The sequence below is a fragment of the Echeneis naucrates genome, chromosome 3, assembly GCF_900963305.1.
Source record: "Echeneis naucrates chromosome 3, fEcheNa1.1, whole genome shotgun sequence".
NCBI lineage: Eukaryota > Metazoa > Chordata > Actinopteri > Carangiformes > Echeneidae > Echeneis > Echeneis naucrates.
Genome location: NC_042513.1, coordinates 2,879,185 through 2,895,613, shown reverse-complemented (window position 1 = coordinate 2,895,613; position 16,429 = coordinate 2,879,185). Strand labels below are relative to the sequence as shown.

At 39.5% G+C, this 16,429-nt stretch overlaps 1 protein-coding gene across 4 annotated transcripts; it reads left to right on the top strand.

The window, feature by feature from the left end:
- Positions 1-2,918: 2,918 nt before the first annotated feature.
- znf280d (zinc finger protein 280D) lies at positions 2,919-16,145 on the top strand. 4 transcript variants are annotated; one of them, XM_029498204.1, is made up of 19 exons: positions 2,919-3,166; positions 5,094-5,218; positions 5,430-5,635; positions 5,721-5,820; positions 5,902-5,927; positions 6,018-6,126; positions 6,203-6,277; positions 6,396-6,496; positions 6,680-6,864; positions 11,062-11,219; positions 11,310-11,410; positions 11,501-11,647; positions 12,045-12,179; positions 12,289-12,515; positions 13,422-13,562; positions 13,662-13,730; positions 13,834-13,949; positions 14,042-14,066; positions 14,372-16,145. In XM_029498204.1, the coding sequence occupies exons 2-19, from the start codon at positions 5,101-5,103 to the stop codon at positions 14,742-14,744; spliced, it is 2,412 nt and encodes an 803-aa protein (XP_029354064.1). In that variant the 5' UTR covers positions 2,919-3,166; positions 5,094-5,100; the 3' UTR covers positions 14,745-16,145. The 4 variants fall into 4 exon arrangements, with proteins under 4 accessions (XP_029354064.1, XP_029354063.1, XP_029354061.1 ...); XM_029498203.1 differs by having other exon boundaries at positions 5,902-6,126; positions 14,045-14,066; XM_029498201.1 differs by having other exon boundaries at positions 5,902-6,126.
- Positions 16,146-16,429: the final 284 nt, after the last annotated feature.

The window sequence follows — 16,429 nt, the reverse complement described above, 5'->3', positions numbered from 1 at the left end:
ATGTTGTAATTTTTATATTTCTTCATCTGTGTATTTGTGGTAGTTAAGCAGGCTCATCTGTAGCACAGTGCGAATTCTTAGAGTGTAATGTGTGTGTAGTGTGTGTCTCACTACATTACTATATTAGCCACCTTGCTGGTGTGTTTACTTGAATAAATTCCTTTTTTGTTTAATTCTCTCCAAATTTCCTCCACAGCCTTGGAACTCCTTTTCCCTTTCTACTGGCAAGAAACAAGGATAGGATGACTGCACTAAGGTTGGGATCACATTGGATAACACTGTGGCTTGGGGATATGTACTAATAAGTGAAACTATCTATTTTTAAAGTATGTTTCTTTTACAGATTGAAGACATGGCCTAAGAATTCATCAGGCAAGAATGAAAAGTCTGGAGTGGGGAAGTGAGCATACAGGTCTTGTACCTGGTGTGACGCAGGAGGAGCCCAGCCACGAGGCAACCCACAGAGCCCAGTCCCTGCACGTATGAGACCCTCCCAATCCTGGCAGAGTAGTTCCACAGCAGCGGATTAATTGGCCCCCAGCCAGCAGACGGAGTGAGTGGTTGCAGTTTGACCAGGACGTGTCCAACATCATCCATGAAACCGTCAAAGGTGAGGTTCATAGACAACTCTGAACACTAACCACAATTATCATCAATTATGCCTCAAAGAAGGGAAATACAGAGACCACCTCATGCACCGTGAACAGCAGGGCCAACGAAATACACTAACTGCGTCAGGAGCTTCATGCTCTCAAGAAACAGTACAAGAAGTCTACTAGTGGAGAGAAGCAGTCATTGGCAGAACTGCAAACTGCAAACTGATGGTCCTCCACAGAGTGGAGTGGCACAGGAGGTGGGGTGGAAATAGAGCCAGGAAGTGATCATCCTTCATTTCCAACCCTTTTTGCTTTACAAAAGAACTGCTTGAGGACAGGTGCGGTGGTCACCTTGAGAGCTCAGCAGAGGAAGTAAATCGTTTCCTCCACGACACCTTGAGTGATCCAGAGAGGGGGCAAGGGTTAGGTGCCAATTTGGCCTTAATCAACCCGATCCCCCAACAACAGAGTTCAATCAGAAGGAACCAAGCCTAAAGGAGGTTGAAGAGGTCATCAAGTCAACTCAATCAACATCTACCCCGGGCCCCAGTGGTGTACCCTACCCCATCTATAAGCTGTGCCCAGAGCTTCTCAGGCACCTGTGGAAGATCTTGAAGGTGATCAAGTGAAGAGGGAGAGTTGCTGACCAGTGGAGGTGTGCTGAGGGAGTTTGGATCCCCAAGGAGATTTCAAGTAACATCAACCAGTTTCGGACAATCTCACTGCCGAGTGTTGAATGGAAGGTATTTTTCAGTATTGGCTCTCGGAGGCTGACAGAGTTTCTCCTCAAGAACAGCTACATCGACCCTCTGGTGCAGAAGGGTGGGATCCCTGGATCCTCCAGCTGCAAGTTATAACAGAAGCTCATGAGAACTCATAACAACAGAGGTGGCCTTGCTGTGTTGTGGTTGGAGCTGGCCGACACCTATGGATCAATACCACAATAGCTGGTCAAGTTTGTAGTGCAACGCCACCATGTTCCTAGAAAGATCAAGGACCTGATCCTGGATTATTACAATCATTTCAGGTTGAGGGTCACTTCTGGGTTAGAAACATCACACCAGCATCACCTTGAAAAAGGAATAATAACTGGCTGCACTATCTCTGTTATGCGTTCCGCCCTTACAATGAACATGGTGGTCAAGTCAGCTGAGCTGGAATGCAAAGTTTGGTGTAGGACAGCCACCGATAAGAGCCTACATGCATGACCTCACCATCAATACAACGTCAGTCCCAGGGTGCAGGTGGCTCTGACAAGATCTTGAAAAACTCATCACCTGGGCCAGGATGAGTTTTAAGCCCTTTTAAGCGGTTACTCTACAACACCTTGCCAAGCCCAACAAACCTCCACATCTGGAGAAAGAAGGAGAAGCGCCTCTTGTCCTTCTGTCTGCTTTGCTCTGGAAGAGGCTCATTAGAACATCTCCTCAGTGACTTCCTAAAGGCTCTGGCCTTTAAGTAGAAGCAAGAACAAATTTAGAACCAGCCTCACAGGAAAAACAGTATGGAACCAGTCATAGGAAATAACAAAAACTTAGTTACAGAATGTGGAAATATGATTATTATTTTTTATTTATATACTACAGATTGATTTGTTATGTATTAGTAACATTAAAAACATACTGTATTAGTAATTCCAGACTGCCACCTGTTGGACAAGCATCTATTAATGCACCCGACTAAAGGAAAATACACATTAAGGTACTATAATTGATTTAGCAGTTTTATTTTTTATTTCTAACATTTCACACAGTGTTCCAGATATTTTGACAAAGTCAAAACCTACCTTTAGAATGTATTGTAAAAATCTCTCTTCTAAAACATTTTTTTACATATCCGTGTTTAGTAATTTTGTGCTGTGTGTTGTCACAGCTCTGGGACTGTGGGTGAGGGGCCCATGAATTGAACCTACAGTCTTCTTGCTGAGAGGCAAACACCACCTCACAGTGTCTCTCTCAAGGAACACAACAATACATTGAATCATTGAAAACTACACAGCGCATCAGAAACTGTGAAATGTCTCCACTTCGTGACAAACAAAGGGATTTGAATAAGTAATAAATAAATACAAAAAAAAGTAAAAAAGAAAGTAAATAATCTTAGTCACTCAGAAAGTAAAAACGCTGTTAACATTTAAAGAAGCGATATATCTGATCATGAGAAAAATCTGAGGCTTGAATAAAATAAGTCACACTAACAATACGTACTTTAAGCATTCCGGTAGGTGGCGGTAATGAACCCTCAAAGTCAGCGAAGAAAGGGAAACAGAAGAAGAAACGGCGCGGGGGATGAAGGCGAAGAAGAAGAAGAGAAAAGATGTTGCTGGTGGTCTGATTGGTGCAGACAGGCTGAGTGTTTCCGCTGCTTCGGGCTAGCAGATGTACTCTCCAACCCCCCTTCTCTGTCTGTGTTAGCGACTCCCGCTCTGTCTAAACTCGACCGGCCTAAGTCCGTGGACCTAGCCAGATCACATAGAAACGGCAGTTAGGGCGGCTGTGAGGGAGGCAGGCAGAGACCCTGAGCCTGCTCAGCACAGTCAGCGAGCAAGCAGCCTTTGTGCCACCTCTCAGGTAAGAGCAGCGTGCAGGAGCAGTCTCGCTAATGCTATGGAGCGTGGCTCGAAAGGGGAGATCAACGGCACAGCGATTTTACTCCTAAGCATACCGAAAGTCCCAAAGATTGGGTTTTGTGCTCACAGTTTTTGTCCCGACACGAGCTGTAGCAGTGGCACCGTAAATGTCAGCTAGTTAGCATTAGCCACCTTGCTGGTGAAAAGGCTAATAACATAACAAACAGCGCCAAGCTAACACATGCTAATGTTAGCCGGTTTTGTGGAGGATGCCAACGGTTTTCTTTTTTTTAAGTCATGACATCTTTAATATATCTGGGAAATGGTTGTTGAGGAAAATATGAGCGCAGACGAATCCTGGGTCAAACTATTGACGTCAGCTCTATACTCTCAAGTCATTTAACCAGATACACTGCTTATATAAGAAAGCTTGGGCCTGAGATCAACATTCCACGCCATCAACAGTTTAAAAACTACATTTAAAAAATGTGGAATCTAATAGTGTTTGAAAAAGAAAATCAATCTTCTGGGAAGAGGTTGGGCAGCTGCATCATCAATCTATAGTAACCAATACTGTCGCCATCTTGGAAGAAGGTTAAAAGCTTTGTTTCAGCATTATTAATGGATTGCATTTCTGTTTGTCAGAATAATACGTTAAACACCGAGGCCCTGACACATTTTGCTTGAATTGGTGTAATAATATATGAACTAATTTTCAGTTGCTAATAGGAAACTAATCCTAGACTGTAACAACTGTTACAGTGACAACAGTCAGTATGTTTCTATATTAACAATGGTTCAGATCACTAGATGTGACATGGAGGATCACTTATTACCTGGAGAATTATTATTACCTGTCCGTTCCTTTCAATCCTACTGTGCCATTGTCTTTTGACTGATTGTTTTGTTTGTTATCTTACCCTTTCATCTTTTTCACAAAAGACTTTTTAAACACAGCAGGCAGCTTTTTTTGGGCTCTGATATACCAACTCAGAACCACCTTTCCAACACCAATTCACACACAAACTGTCACTATTGATAGTGAGCAAAACAACTCATGAAGTCTACATCATTGCACAGGTTTGGCTTCTTAGCTTTAAATGCTCTTGTTTGTTTGGTCAGTGGTAGAATGGTAAATATTATTTGATTTTGTTCTTGCATAGTCTATAAACAAAGGCTGTTGTTTCACTGACAGTTTTTTTTTTAAACAGTCCATACTTCCCATTTGCCATACATTAACGATGTTCAGCTACGGTCCTGGATTAGAGGGAGCCGCTTTGTATAATTCACTTCTTGGTTTTTGCTAATAGAATGTAAACAAAAAACCCATCTAACATGTAACAACAAATACTTTGTTCTTCGGTTAAACTGGACATCTGAATGCTTTTTGGCTTTGTGAATGTTAAACATGGAAAAAAAAAACTTGACAGACAGATGGGTAGAGCTCAACAGTACAGCAACAATAAGGCTACAAACCAGTTGTAATGTAACGCTTTCTCAAGTAAGAGGCTCACTTAAAAATAAGTGTTCACTCCATTTGATGAAACCATCTGCTATTCGGTAGGGGAAAAAATGCAAATTGTGGTTCAGAGGAACCAGTGGTTGAGTAACATCCTGACAGAGAAGATTGGTATGAGCATGCGATGGAGTCGGTTAACATGAAAAACGTCAAGACACTAAAATTACATTCAGCCATCGTAATTTTTGCAATATAAGTGCCTGTGACGTGACATGCCCATCACATAGCGACGTGTACATTGTTCATGTTTAAAAATTACTGTGTATATATACAAATATGTGTCACATCACCATGTGTGTGAATAAGTTGCTTGAAGCTTATTTCTGCTGATTGCTGTGTAGTATTTGTGTTTTAAAATATTGTCAATGTGCTTCAAGTTCAGCTTAATGTTGTGTTTTTTCTTTAGCAGATCTGCGATGTCTGAACTTTTTATGGAATGTGTTGAGGAGGAGCTGGAGCCGTGGCAAAAACAAGTTCCTGAAGTTCACTTGATAGAGGATGATGATGATGAGCCCATCTTTGTTGGAGTTCTATGTATGTCACAGTACATTTTTAAAATACATTAATGTTAAGCATTTAAACCATAATATCAAAATATGGAGCTAATAATAACAATCATTTTTTTGTGCTGTCCTCCAGCATGTGCATAAGTTCTCCAGTGAGAATGCTTCTGTTAATTCACTTTCAGAAAAAAAAAAAAGTCACATTGAAGTGCTTATTTCAGTGCCTTTGTGTGTTCTTACAGCTAATAACCAAAAGGAAGGCAAGGCAAACCCTCCAGCTCCTCAGAGGAGCAGTGCAGTGAAGCAAGAAGTAAAGCGTCCTGCCCCTCAGCCTACCATAGGCCAGTCACCAATCATGCTGCCGCTGAATGTGATTGGAAATGCAGTGAATACTTCAGCACCAAGTTTGACAACTGTGACTCCACAGCCTGTTATTGTCAATAACCAGGTATTGTTGAATTTATATTCCAAATAATTCAGAAAGAGATTATTTTGTTTTCCACAGAATAAGCGATGATATACTTTTTTCCCAGGGCTTTATTGTCACTTCTCCACAAATAGCAAACAACAGTGAGTTTATTGCCTCTCTTGGAACACACTACCCTCCTGGGACATCATTTGCAATTGTTCCAGGTAATGTGTTGCATAGTGCAGAAGAGTAAACATCTATAGTTTTAATGTGGCAATGCTAAATTTGTATCCTTTGTTTTTCAGCTGGTCAGCAGCAGCTTTTTCAGCAGGTCAGTCCAGGCACAGTCATACCTGGTGCTGTGCACAGGCCTCAGGTGCAACAAATCAGTAACAACATTGTTGCATTGTCTAACGTCCAGAGCCCTGCTGTGTATTCAACACAATCTAATCAGCTGCAACCCAACCGACCAAACTCACAGACTCTTCAGACCTTCTGTGTGCCTGTACAACCTAACAGCACCAACAGAGGTAGTTTTCTTAGATTTAACACGCTTGTATCTTATTATAAACAGCAATGAGTTTTATATATTTGAATTTCATGCAGATCTAAGCACAGTGAAACGGGGATTGATACTTCAGCAGATGGACAGCCCTGCAAAAAGAGCAAAACTTGATTTGGGTAAGTATTTGGTGCAACAGTTTTTGTCTCATTACGATAAACAAGGCTTGAATTTAATTTTACAGTCCTCAGTGTTTTAATATGGTATTGTATTTAACATCTAATGCGTTTTCTGTAGGGTCAGCAAAAATTCAAGTGGAAAATGGGATCGTAAAGCAAAAGTGCTCCAAATGTCAAGAAGAATTCCTTACCCAAGAAGCCTTGAAATATCATATGATGGTGAGTAAAGCTCTTGTGGAAGCCAGTCAATGAATAGAAAGAAAAATGGAGAAAAATTGTGTTCTTGGATGTCAATTATTTTTGCATAAATTGGTCTTAATGTGTCTGCATGTTGGCATCTTTGCTTAAATGAAGCAGACAGTGTGAAGTCAGAATATTTATGCAAACATTTCTTTATTTCAGAGTTGTGGTACAAATGTTGAAAGTACTCCTCACTCAGTCCAGAACATGAGTTCAAACAAGCGAATAATGCTCGTCTCAGATTTCTACTATGGCCGGTTTGAAGGGGATGGCAACAAGGAGGCACAGAAGACCAACACTACTTTCAAGTGCCAGAGTTGTTTGAAAGTTCTCAAGAACAATATCAGGTATGACAATATTTTTGCTTGCCATCAGTAAGATGAAAGTGTAATGATGCAAGTTTTCCTCGTGTTACAATTTTAGTGTCGTTTAAGCATAATATGACAACTGCAAGGTATCTGACTTTTCAAGTGCTAAATGCTCCACTATGTTCACATGCTCAGCTCATTATGGTTTTCATTCCCCAAAAATGGCTGCCTGCAGAATCTAAAAATTATTTTCATGAGAACGGCAAGAATGAACAAAAACAATGACGTTGCAGACAAGGCTCAAGACTGAAGTCCAATTTGCAATAAAGCTCCATAAAGCATGGAGGTGCTCCAAATCCAGGGGATTAGTCTCGACACTATATGGTCTACTACCATTGAATACAACCACATTTTCTCAATATTTTCATATTGTCATTTGAATATTTTCGATGCTATTTGCTTACAGCTTTAAATGTGATCTACATCCTGAGTTTCCGTCTAAATTCAACATTGCTGCTAAATTTGAAAAAGTTTCTAGTACAGAACACACAATGATTAATATTTTCTCAAACAGCAGACTGGGATTTGAAGGGCTTTGTGTGCACTGCCAATGAAGGACTAGACATTACTGGGGCCTCACTGCTGTTTTCCTCTTGGATAGATGATTGCATTGGACCATTTCCCCTCTTGGGCCTAAAGATGAAAAATGACTGCTAGTTTCAGTGGTGTAAGAACTGCTCCTTTGATTAAATAATGTCTGCTTCAGAACATGGTGAGGAGAAAAAAAAAAAAGCTTCTGTAAGCTTCTTTTAATGGACAAACACATTTGTACAGCAACTGCACTCTCACAGTTCAGGTCAGAGTTCATCCACAGAAAAATCTCTATTAAGGGAGCTGAGGTGGCAGAATGTTCAGGCTGAAAAATGGGCCATGCCTCATCAGGGCAGCAGTGGCAGGTAACTGCACTACATTGTTAGGCAAAACAAAAATCTGTGTGTAATTGCTCATATTATAACCACCATTAGACATGCTTAACAAGTGAGGAGCAAGGAGATTGCTTCATTTATCTTTAAACCCTTTGAGATCTGGCCTGTCACAGTTCTGTGCATGCATGCATGCCATGAACTTTTCTTTTTTTCACACAAAATGCTTAGAATTGGTTGTATTTATAATGTATCTCGTTGTCAGTTAGCCTCTATTCATATAGCACATTTTAAACAAACAGGCTTGGCCAAAGTGCTTCACAGATTTAAACATTAAACACGACATAAATTATCAAGTATCATTAAGACCATGTTAAAATATGCTAAATGAAGATCCAAAGGGAGTATTAAAAAAACAATAATACAATCAAGATAAGATCACTACAATGAAAAAATAACAGAATCTGATTGCGATTAAAAACATAATTTAAACAATGCATTGAAGTGCACAATAGTAGAGACAGATTTTATATGGAGAGAGAAGATGTGCCATAGTTTTGGGGCCACTGCAAAAGCCCTCTATCCCCTGATCTGAAGCCTTGATTTTGGGACATCCGGCAGCAGCTTGGCAGACCTCGGAGTTTGAGTTGGTATGAGCATGTAGGAACCCACATAAGTATGTGGGTGCCATCCCATTTACGGATTTAAGGCCAACAGAAAAAATGTAAAAACAATCCTATATTGCTCTGGGAGCTAGTAGCAGGAACACAGTACAGAGGTCATGTCAGGTCTTTTTTGTGTCAGTTAAAAAGTGAGCAGTCACATTATAAACTAGCTGTAATCACTAGATAGAAGCCTGGTCCAAATTGGCATAAAGAAAATTGCAGTAGTCAAGATGAGATAAAACAAAAGCATGAATAATTTTCTCAAAATCATTTTGCGGATGTAAGCTTTAACTTTTGCAATCACTCAAGTGGTAGAAGTTTGACTTTACAATAGTGGAAATTTGCCTCTCAGAATTATAAGCATTACCAAAAATACCCAGAGACTCTTTACTGTAGAACGAGCACATACTGTAAGAGGACCAAAGGTGCTTTTATCAAGCAAACCAAAGTGTCCAAATACAACAATCTGTCTTTTTCCCATTCAGTTGGACAACCAACCTTCAACGGCTTTGAAGCAGTTAGTAACTTGGGCTCCACAGAGTCATCATTGTTACTGCTCACGTTTCTTTTTCTTCTTACTTATTATTCCTCAGTTTCCTGTGTGTGTATTGCATGGCTTAGAGTGGAGGAATCTTCAGTTAGAGTGCGTCAATGAGGCGATGATTATCGAAAAAAATTTGTAAATTGCCCTCACGGGCACATAGTTTAAAGTACACAACATTTTCTCCAAAGTAGTAGATTCTTTTCCTTTCTTGGAAAATACTTTAACAGTCAGACAAACCAAATTTGAACTGTGGCCCTCTAAAGGACATGCTCACTCGTCTCTGTTATTTATCCCCATGTATTTTTTTTCTCATGAGGGAAGGAGAGGAGTTCACATTTTCATATGTTTTTATATCGCTCTCATGTCCACATTTTACATCATGGAAACGCCAAAATACACACATAGCTTCAGACACTTGTTGTGGCTCTCAGCGTCTGCTCAGTTTTTTGATAGGAGTTACCGTTTTGTCACAAATTGCCCCAGAGTGAGAGGCTCGCCAAGAGAAATTAGCCTGTTATCTAATGGGCTTTCTGAGAAGGGTGATGCAATCCAAGCTCAGACACACAGCTACAGTCAGTGATGTCATCAGACTCTGATATGAGAGCATCTGATCAACTGTTACTACTGACATGGCCAACAATTGAATCTAAAGCAACTAAACTCAAGACTTAGGTTTTGTCTAAGATGTTTTGCCTCTTATCCAAACACACATTTCAATTTCAAGTATCACCTTGCTAGATAGATAACGTTGCAACAAAATAGATGAGTGGAATTAAAGTAACACTGCTGCACAGGGGCTAAAGAGAGGCCGACTTCTGTCCTAGATGAATACAAAAGTCCAGTAAGGTTGAAAAAACGTGAAGATCATAACTCTGTTTCCCATGTAATTTTTAAAGCACGAAAACAGGATTGTGCGGCTGACTATCAAAACCATTGCCATATCCAATGACACAAGATCAGCAGAACCATCTGCATTTACAGTTAACAGCAGGTCATTAAAAATTTGCAAAAGAGGGGTTTCAGTGCTGTGGCAGGTTTAAAACCCAGATGAAAACTTTTCCCAAACAAATTTTGCCCATGCTCCAATAAAACTTCATCCTGCAGGTATTTCAGTGTGTCATGTACAGTCCTATTCCTACAGTGGGATGTGCCTGTCCTGCTGTAATTTTACCTTTTATAGCTCATTTACAGCCCCCATCTTAGATAGATAGATAGATAGATAGATAGATAGATAGATAGATACTTTATTTATCCCAGACTGGGAAATTGCAGTGTAACAGCAGCATTACACATAGGGAATAAAATATATAACATGAATGCATCTGGGTGTTCAGTCAGTAGTTTGGCAGCGGTGGAGCTGATGACTTCACAGGCTACCGCTGCATCAGCTGACGGGGGGATGTAAACAGTGATAACAATGGTGTACGTGAACTCCCTTGGTAAATAATACGGGCGCATTCCTACAGCCAGCAGTTCGATGTCTGGGTTATAGAGACGTTCCTGTCTCTGTCTCCCCGTACCAAACTGTAACCTGGGACCTCAACGCTGCTGCTCGAGTGCAGCCATGTTGCCACTGAATGTTGCCAAAATATGCTACAGTCACGGTATTCCCTCTGGGTCTTCACAAGCGCTGCCAGTTCGTCCGTCTTGTTCCCCAAAGACCTCACGTTCCCCGTTATGATCGCTGGGACCGCCGGTTTGTGTCTTCTCCTTCTTTCCCTCCGTTTCGCTCCGGACCTGCAGCCCCGGCGTCTCCTCCGTAGCTCCTGCGGGACCACAGGCCTGTCTCCAGGCAACAGCGCAATCAACTGCCACAACTGCCGGCGATCTTCCAAGTTACGAAAAGTAGGAAAAGTAGGAGAAAAACCAAACCAAACCAACTAAAGCCATTTCGCAACTTTAACAGAAAGGTTGTGATTGAACAGAAAAAACAAACAACAAAAGAGCGAACCAACAAATTATCAAGTTTACACGAAACACGATGAGGAGCTGCGGCTACATGCCGCCGTTAGAACGGCGCCAAAAAAAAAAAAAAAAAAATTATTCAGTGGCTTCAAGACTATTTGACCTTTACATGTTGTTTGTGTGTATCTCCTCCCTGCAGGTTCATGAACCATATGAAACACCATCTGGAGCTTGAAAAGCAGAACAGTGAGAGCTGGGAAAGCCACACAACATGTCAGCATTGCTACCGACAGTATATGACTCCATTCCAGCTACAGTGCCACATCGAGAGTGCTCACAGCCTGATCGAATCCTCAAGTATAACATAAAGATTCACAAAGTTCAATGAATATACATGATAGTTTCGTTATCCACTCAGTAGCCTAAATATCTTCTTTCCTTTTTCAGCTAACTGTAAGATATGTGAGTTGGCGTTTGAGTCGGAACAAGTGCTATTGGAACACATGAAGGATAACCACAAGCCCGGGGAAATGCCTTACGTCTGCCAGGTCCTTTGTTTCTAAGATTTAGTAGTGTGAAACTATTACTTATAATGGAATTGAACCGAAAATGTAGTTTTCTTTTTTTTTCCCCCACAGGTGTGCAATTACAGGTCCTCATTCTTCTCAGATGTGGAGACACATTTCCGAACTGCACATGAAAACACAAAAGACCTGCTTTGTCCCTTTTGCCTCAAAGTTAACAGAAGTAGTCATATGTACATGCAGCACTACATGAAACACCAGGTATGATGCTGCATTTCATGGAACCTCGAATAAAGATAGCAACCATTTTCTGAATCAGTAATTTCAAATGTAACTCAGATTTCAAGAAACAGTCATGTTTTTGTAAAAATTTAGATTCTTAAGAGTCTACTTTGGTTTGTAGTGTTGGCTCCATCTCCAAGGCAGGATTGATTTGGTTGTCTGCCCAGCACCGTACTGTAATCCATAAATAGATGGCAATAAAGCCTGCCTGTCTGTCTTCACCTGCCGTAAAGGAACAATAAATAGTGTTGGCGTGGAACAAAACTAAATGAATTGGTATTCTACTAATAGAAGTGAAAGCTGATATTTTTTGGTCCCTTGACTGTGATGTTTATTCTTTTTTTGGGGGTTGGGGGGTTTGTTTTTTCTACTTTAGAGAAAAGGAATCCATCGCTGTGGAAAATGTCGACTGAATTTCCTCACTTACAAGGAGAAAGTAGAACACAGGACACACGTCCACAAGACTTTCAGAAAACCTAAAGCCTTGGATGGCCTTCCTCCGGGTACAAAGGTCTGTGAGAGCAAAATCTGTGCATTGTGACCATTTGATTGTCCTGCTGTTTGGTTAGTACAAAATGAATTGGGCATAATTTTCTTACTGTCTCTCTCCTCCCCCCCAGGTGACCATTCGGGCCTCCCTCTCAGGAAAGACTCCCCTACTGCAAGTCTCCCCTGAGCGAGCAGGTGCTGCTTCAGAAACACTAAGTTCCAGTCACCAAAACAAATCTCCAGCCAGTGTATCAAAGTCTAAAACAAACATGTCTGGAGCAGGAAAAGCCAAGACAACTCAGAGCAAGAAACAAGATAGCCGAACTAACAAACACAACCTTGCACTAAGGAATCTCAGGTTAGTGCATTCACACAGCACTTAAATACACCACAGCAGCACTCCTTTTCTATGAAATTAATGTGACTTTATTTATTTTACAGCAGTCATTGGCACAATCAAAAACAGAGTAAAAGAACAAACCCTATAAGTAATTAAATATGCTCATAAAATAGAATATGATGCACAATACATTACAATTATAATGGTTGTTTAAACAGAGAGTTCATCATGAAGGTAACAGAATGCAATCTCACATCTGATTTAGATATTTAACAGCTGATAGTGCTGACGTGATCTCAGGTATCTGTTAGACTTTGCGTTCCTATAGAAGGCCCACCTCCTTTGTGATGGCAAAAGCCGAAACTGTGAAAACACTATACTGAGGTTCTGCCAGTCCCTCTGAATGCACCTCACCTGGAAGACCTGGCTGAAATCATTCAGATCTACACCAATGATTTTTCAGTACTATTTAACAACATTTCCCAGCCTGTTTTTGTTAACTAAGCCAAGATTGCTGAACAAGAAGTCATAGCAGAAGTGAGTACAGGCTCAACAAATGATCAATAGAACATTTTTGTGAGTTGACTGTAATAAACAAAGCAGTTAATCCCTGAGCTGGCTAAAAATAATATGGGTTATATGAGACAGAGTTGGATTTCTTTCTTTAAAGTGGGCTAATTAGGCCTAATCTAATTAGGTAATCCAAAACTTTTTGTTGGTTTTAGTCACATTGTATACTTTCCAGCAGACAAAATGTATGATGCCATGTTACAATACAGGTGTCCTAAGTAATAGTAAAAAATCGGGAGCCCGTAGTTTAGTAGCAAATTATTGCCTAAAGCTGACTTGAGTCTTTTCAATGTTTGAACAAAACCAAAATTTCCAATAGTACAGTTGATTTGATTTCTCATTTCCATTTTTCAGAGTCAACGGTGGACATTACACCTGCATCGAATGCAAATCAGAAATCGACCACTTCTTTTCTCATTTCCCAATGGTTTCGAATTGTGGCGCATGTAAATATCGAACAAGTTGCAAAATTTCAATTGGGAATCATATGATAAGGTGAGTTGCAACTTCAGTTTAATCAATATTTGTGCAATTTGAGTTTAGATCCTTGTTTATTTGACAAATCTTGTGACATCTTTGTTGGCCATTTGTTAGATTTCACAGCACTATCAAAAAAAGCAGATTTTCGAAAATGGATCATAAGAAAAATTCATCAGGAATAAAGTAAGTGTGCATTATAAGTCACATGTTGCGCAAGTAACGGGTTTCCTGAGTGAAACTGATTTTTTTATTTATTTATTTATTTTTTCTCTTGTCTTTTCCCCAGATTAACTCTGGTCTGTCTGAACTGTGACCTCCTCGTGGATGCATCAGGTGGTGACTTGATGACCAAACATTTAACTGATCGACCAAATCACATATGCAAAGTCATTCAAGAAAAAGGTATGCATTTATTTCCCCTGTTGTACCATCTGGGTCAAGGATAGATTGTAGTGATACAAGCTTTTTGAAACTGTCTCCTGTGTTTAACCCAGCAGATGCCAAAGCCAAAGATCGAGTGTGAGTAATATCTACTACCAATCTTAGATATTTTCTCCTGTTTGTTATTAATATATGAGTGAAACGCCTAGCAATTTATAAGACAACACAAACATTCATTAAAACCTCAAGGGGTATGCCCAAAACTTTGTATCACACTTCCAAAGTTGAGGAATTAAAATACAGTTGGGTGCAAATTACTACTTTCAAATATATCCATTTGTTTCATATTTGTTCACTCCGTTTAGTAATTGAGAGTCTGTTTCTAAGGGCTCCAGTTAAGATATGAAATATGCCTTCATCATGCTGTTCTTTTCATCTTGCAGGCAGCTTGTCATGGGGCATCCACCAAAATTCTTGTACCTCTTGACATCAACGTCTTCTCAAAGACCAAAGGAAATGGGCTTGAAACTAGTTGAAAGTGCCACGCCTGGAAGTGTTACTCTTGTCAAGATTGATGAACCAAAACCAGAGCTGACAGTACCAGCAAGTGATCAGAAAAAGGACTCCCCAGAAACAAGCATCAATGAAAGTTCCCTTAAAGGGAAATTAAAAGAATCTTTGCTGCCTGCTTTATCATCTTTGTGTACATCAGCTGAGATTTTCGGTGATGGGTCTGTGGAGAACTCTGAGAGCACGGATAATGTACAGACCCCTGTCGCAGGCAGTAAACTAAATCGGAATGAGGATCTTACATAAACTAAATAAAGAACATAACAAACTGAGAGGTCAACAAAGTTCTGGATTTAAAAATGGCTGTTTCATCAGCCGCATCACTACATTATCTCTATTACAAATATCTAGCAAAAGAAGGTTTAAAACTAATATTATCACTGATTTAAATTTTTTTTCCCTTTCTGCCAAAATTGCATTATCTCAGTCTATCTAAGGTATTGTATTTATAAAGAAACAGCAAAAAAACAAACTTATTTGCCCGATAAAATATATAGTTAGAAAATATGCGAATGAAAATCATTATTTTGTACCTTTACTAATTCCAGAGCATGCAGTGTTCAGTATTGATTTGACTGTTCTCTCTGCCCTTGGTTCCCAGTGTCAAATTTCTTTTTTTAATTAGCTTGACTAACAAAAACACATCTGAAGCTAAATCTAAAACACACATTGGTACAATATGTTCTCTTGAATTATTTCTTTAATACAATTAAAATGTTCTGTGAGGTTTCAGTAGAAGTACACAGAAGTTTCTAGTTATTTCTTGCTGACTTAAAAGGATTCTTTTAGATTTTTATCATCCTTTAATCTGTGGATTTCTGTCATTGTATATGTTCAAAAATGTTTGTGGTCACAAGCAGTTCCCTTAATATTGAATTTGTGGTTATTATTACCAGTAACAGAAATGTATATTATTACTGAAATGTATACATTGTTTACAGAAAGTTCTTGGTTTGTGGGAGAAATATTAGTCTATAATTGATCTATATTGTTAAGAGCTGAGATGTAAATGTCTCAGTAGCTATCTCAGCACGCATATTAAGAAAATATTAGAATTCTATTTTATTTCCTAAGAAAATGTAAGCTTTTGGAACAAGTGGCTGGGACTAAACATTAAGAGGTGGCATCAGATGGTAAATGATCATTTAGGGAATAATTAACCTAATTGCTGTCTTAATTTTAACTGTGTTAGGTGTAAAAGCAATACCATCACTCTCGATGCAGGTGCTGAACACATGTCAACTTGATAAATGTGATCAGTCTCTGTCCCAGCTGCTGGTTGGTTAAGTTGCCTTTGTTTTCCATTTATTGAAAGAAAAGAAAAGCAAACAAACAAAAACAAATTCCCTGTGACCCTGGGAGTATTTTATACACTACATTTTGTTGACTTTTTGTGGCTTAGAATGTCAATTGTTATTGTTATCGTTTGTCATGGGTTTTTAAAAAAGGGGTTTCCCTTGTATATAAAGTATCAGTAGAGAAAGTCTGTAAATGCATCTGTGTCTATGATGGCACTGTAAATGTAACCTTCACAGTCTGTTTTGAATACATTCCTCTAAAGATGTATTGTGTTTTCCAGGACACATTTTCCTCAAACCTGTAACCTGGGTTTGGATCAGTGTTTCCTTTTATGTAAATAAATCTTTAATAAACAAGAGGTTTCTATCTTTGGGTGCAAATTTATGTCATCCACAGACCATTAGATCTTGAAAGTTATAATGAACATGAATGTTTGAAAGAAAATAGATATACATATATAAACCTCTCCAACTTAAGATTAATACTCTGGAGCTTCCTGGGGAATATTGCACTTTTTATTGTACTTATTTCTGCATACTGAACCTGTTTGAACACCCGGACGTGACGTCACTGTCTAAGCTCATTTTTATTGGCTGAGTACAGAAGACGCGCCGTTCCCAAGACAACAGGAC

What these genes read in the sequence shown, in the direction of transcription:
- znf280d (XM_029498201.1), top strand. Translation starts at nt 5,101, where the DNA reads ATGTCTGAACTTTTTATGGAATGTGTTGAGGAGGAGCTGGAGCCGTGG. An exon ending in CCTTGAAATATCATATGATG is followed by an intron (nt 6,497 to 6,679) that starts GTGAGTAAAGCT and finishes TCTTTATTTCAG; the next exon opens with AGTTGTGGTACAAATGTTGA. An exon ending in AAAAATTCATCAGGAATAAA is followed by an intron (nt 13,731 to 13,833) that starts GTAAGTGTGCAT and finishes TCTTTTCCCCAG; the next exon opens with ATTAACTCTGGTCTGTCTGA.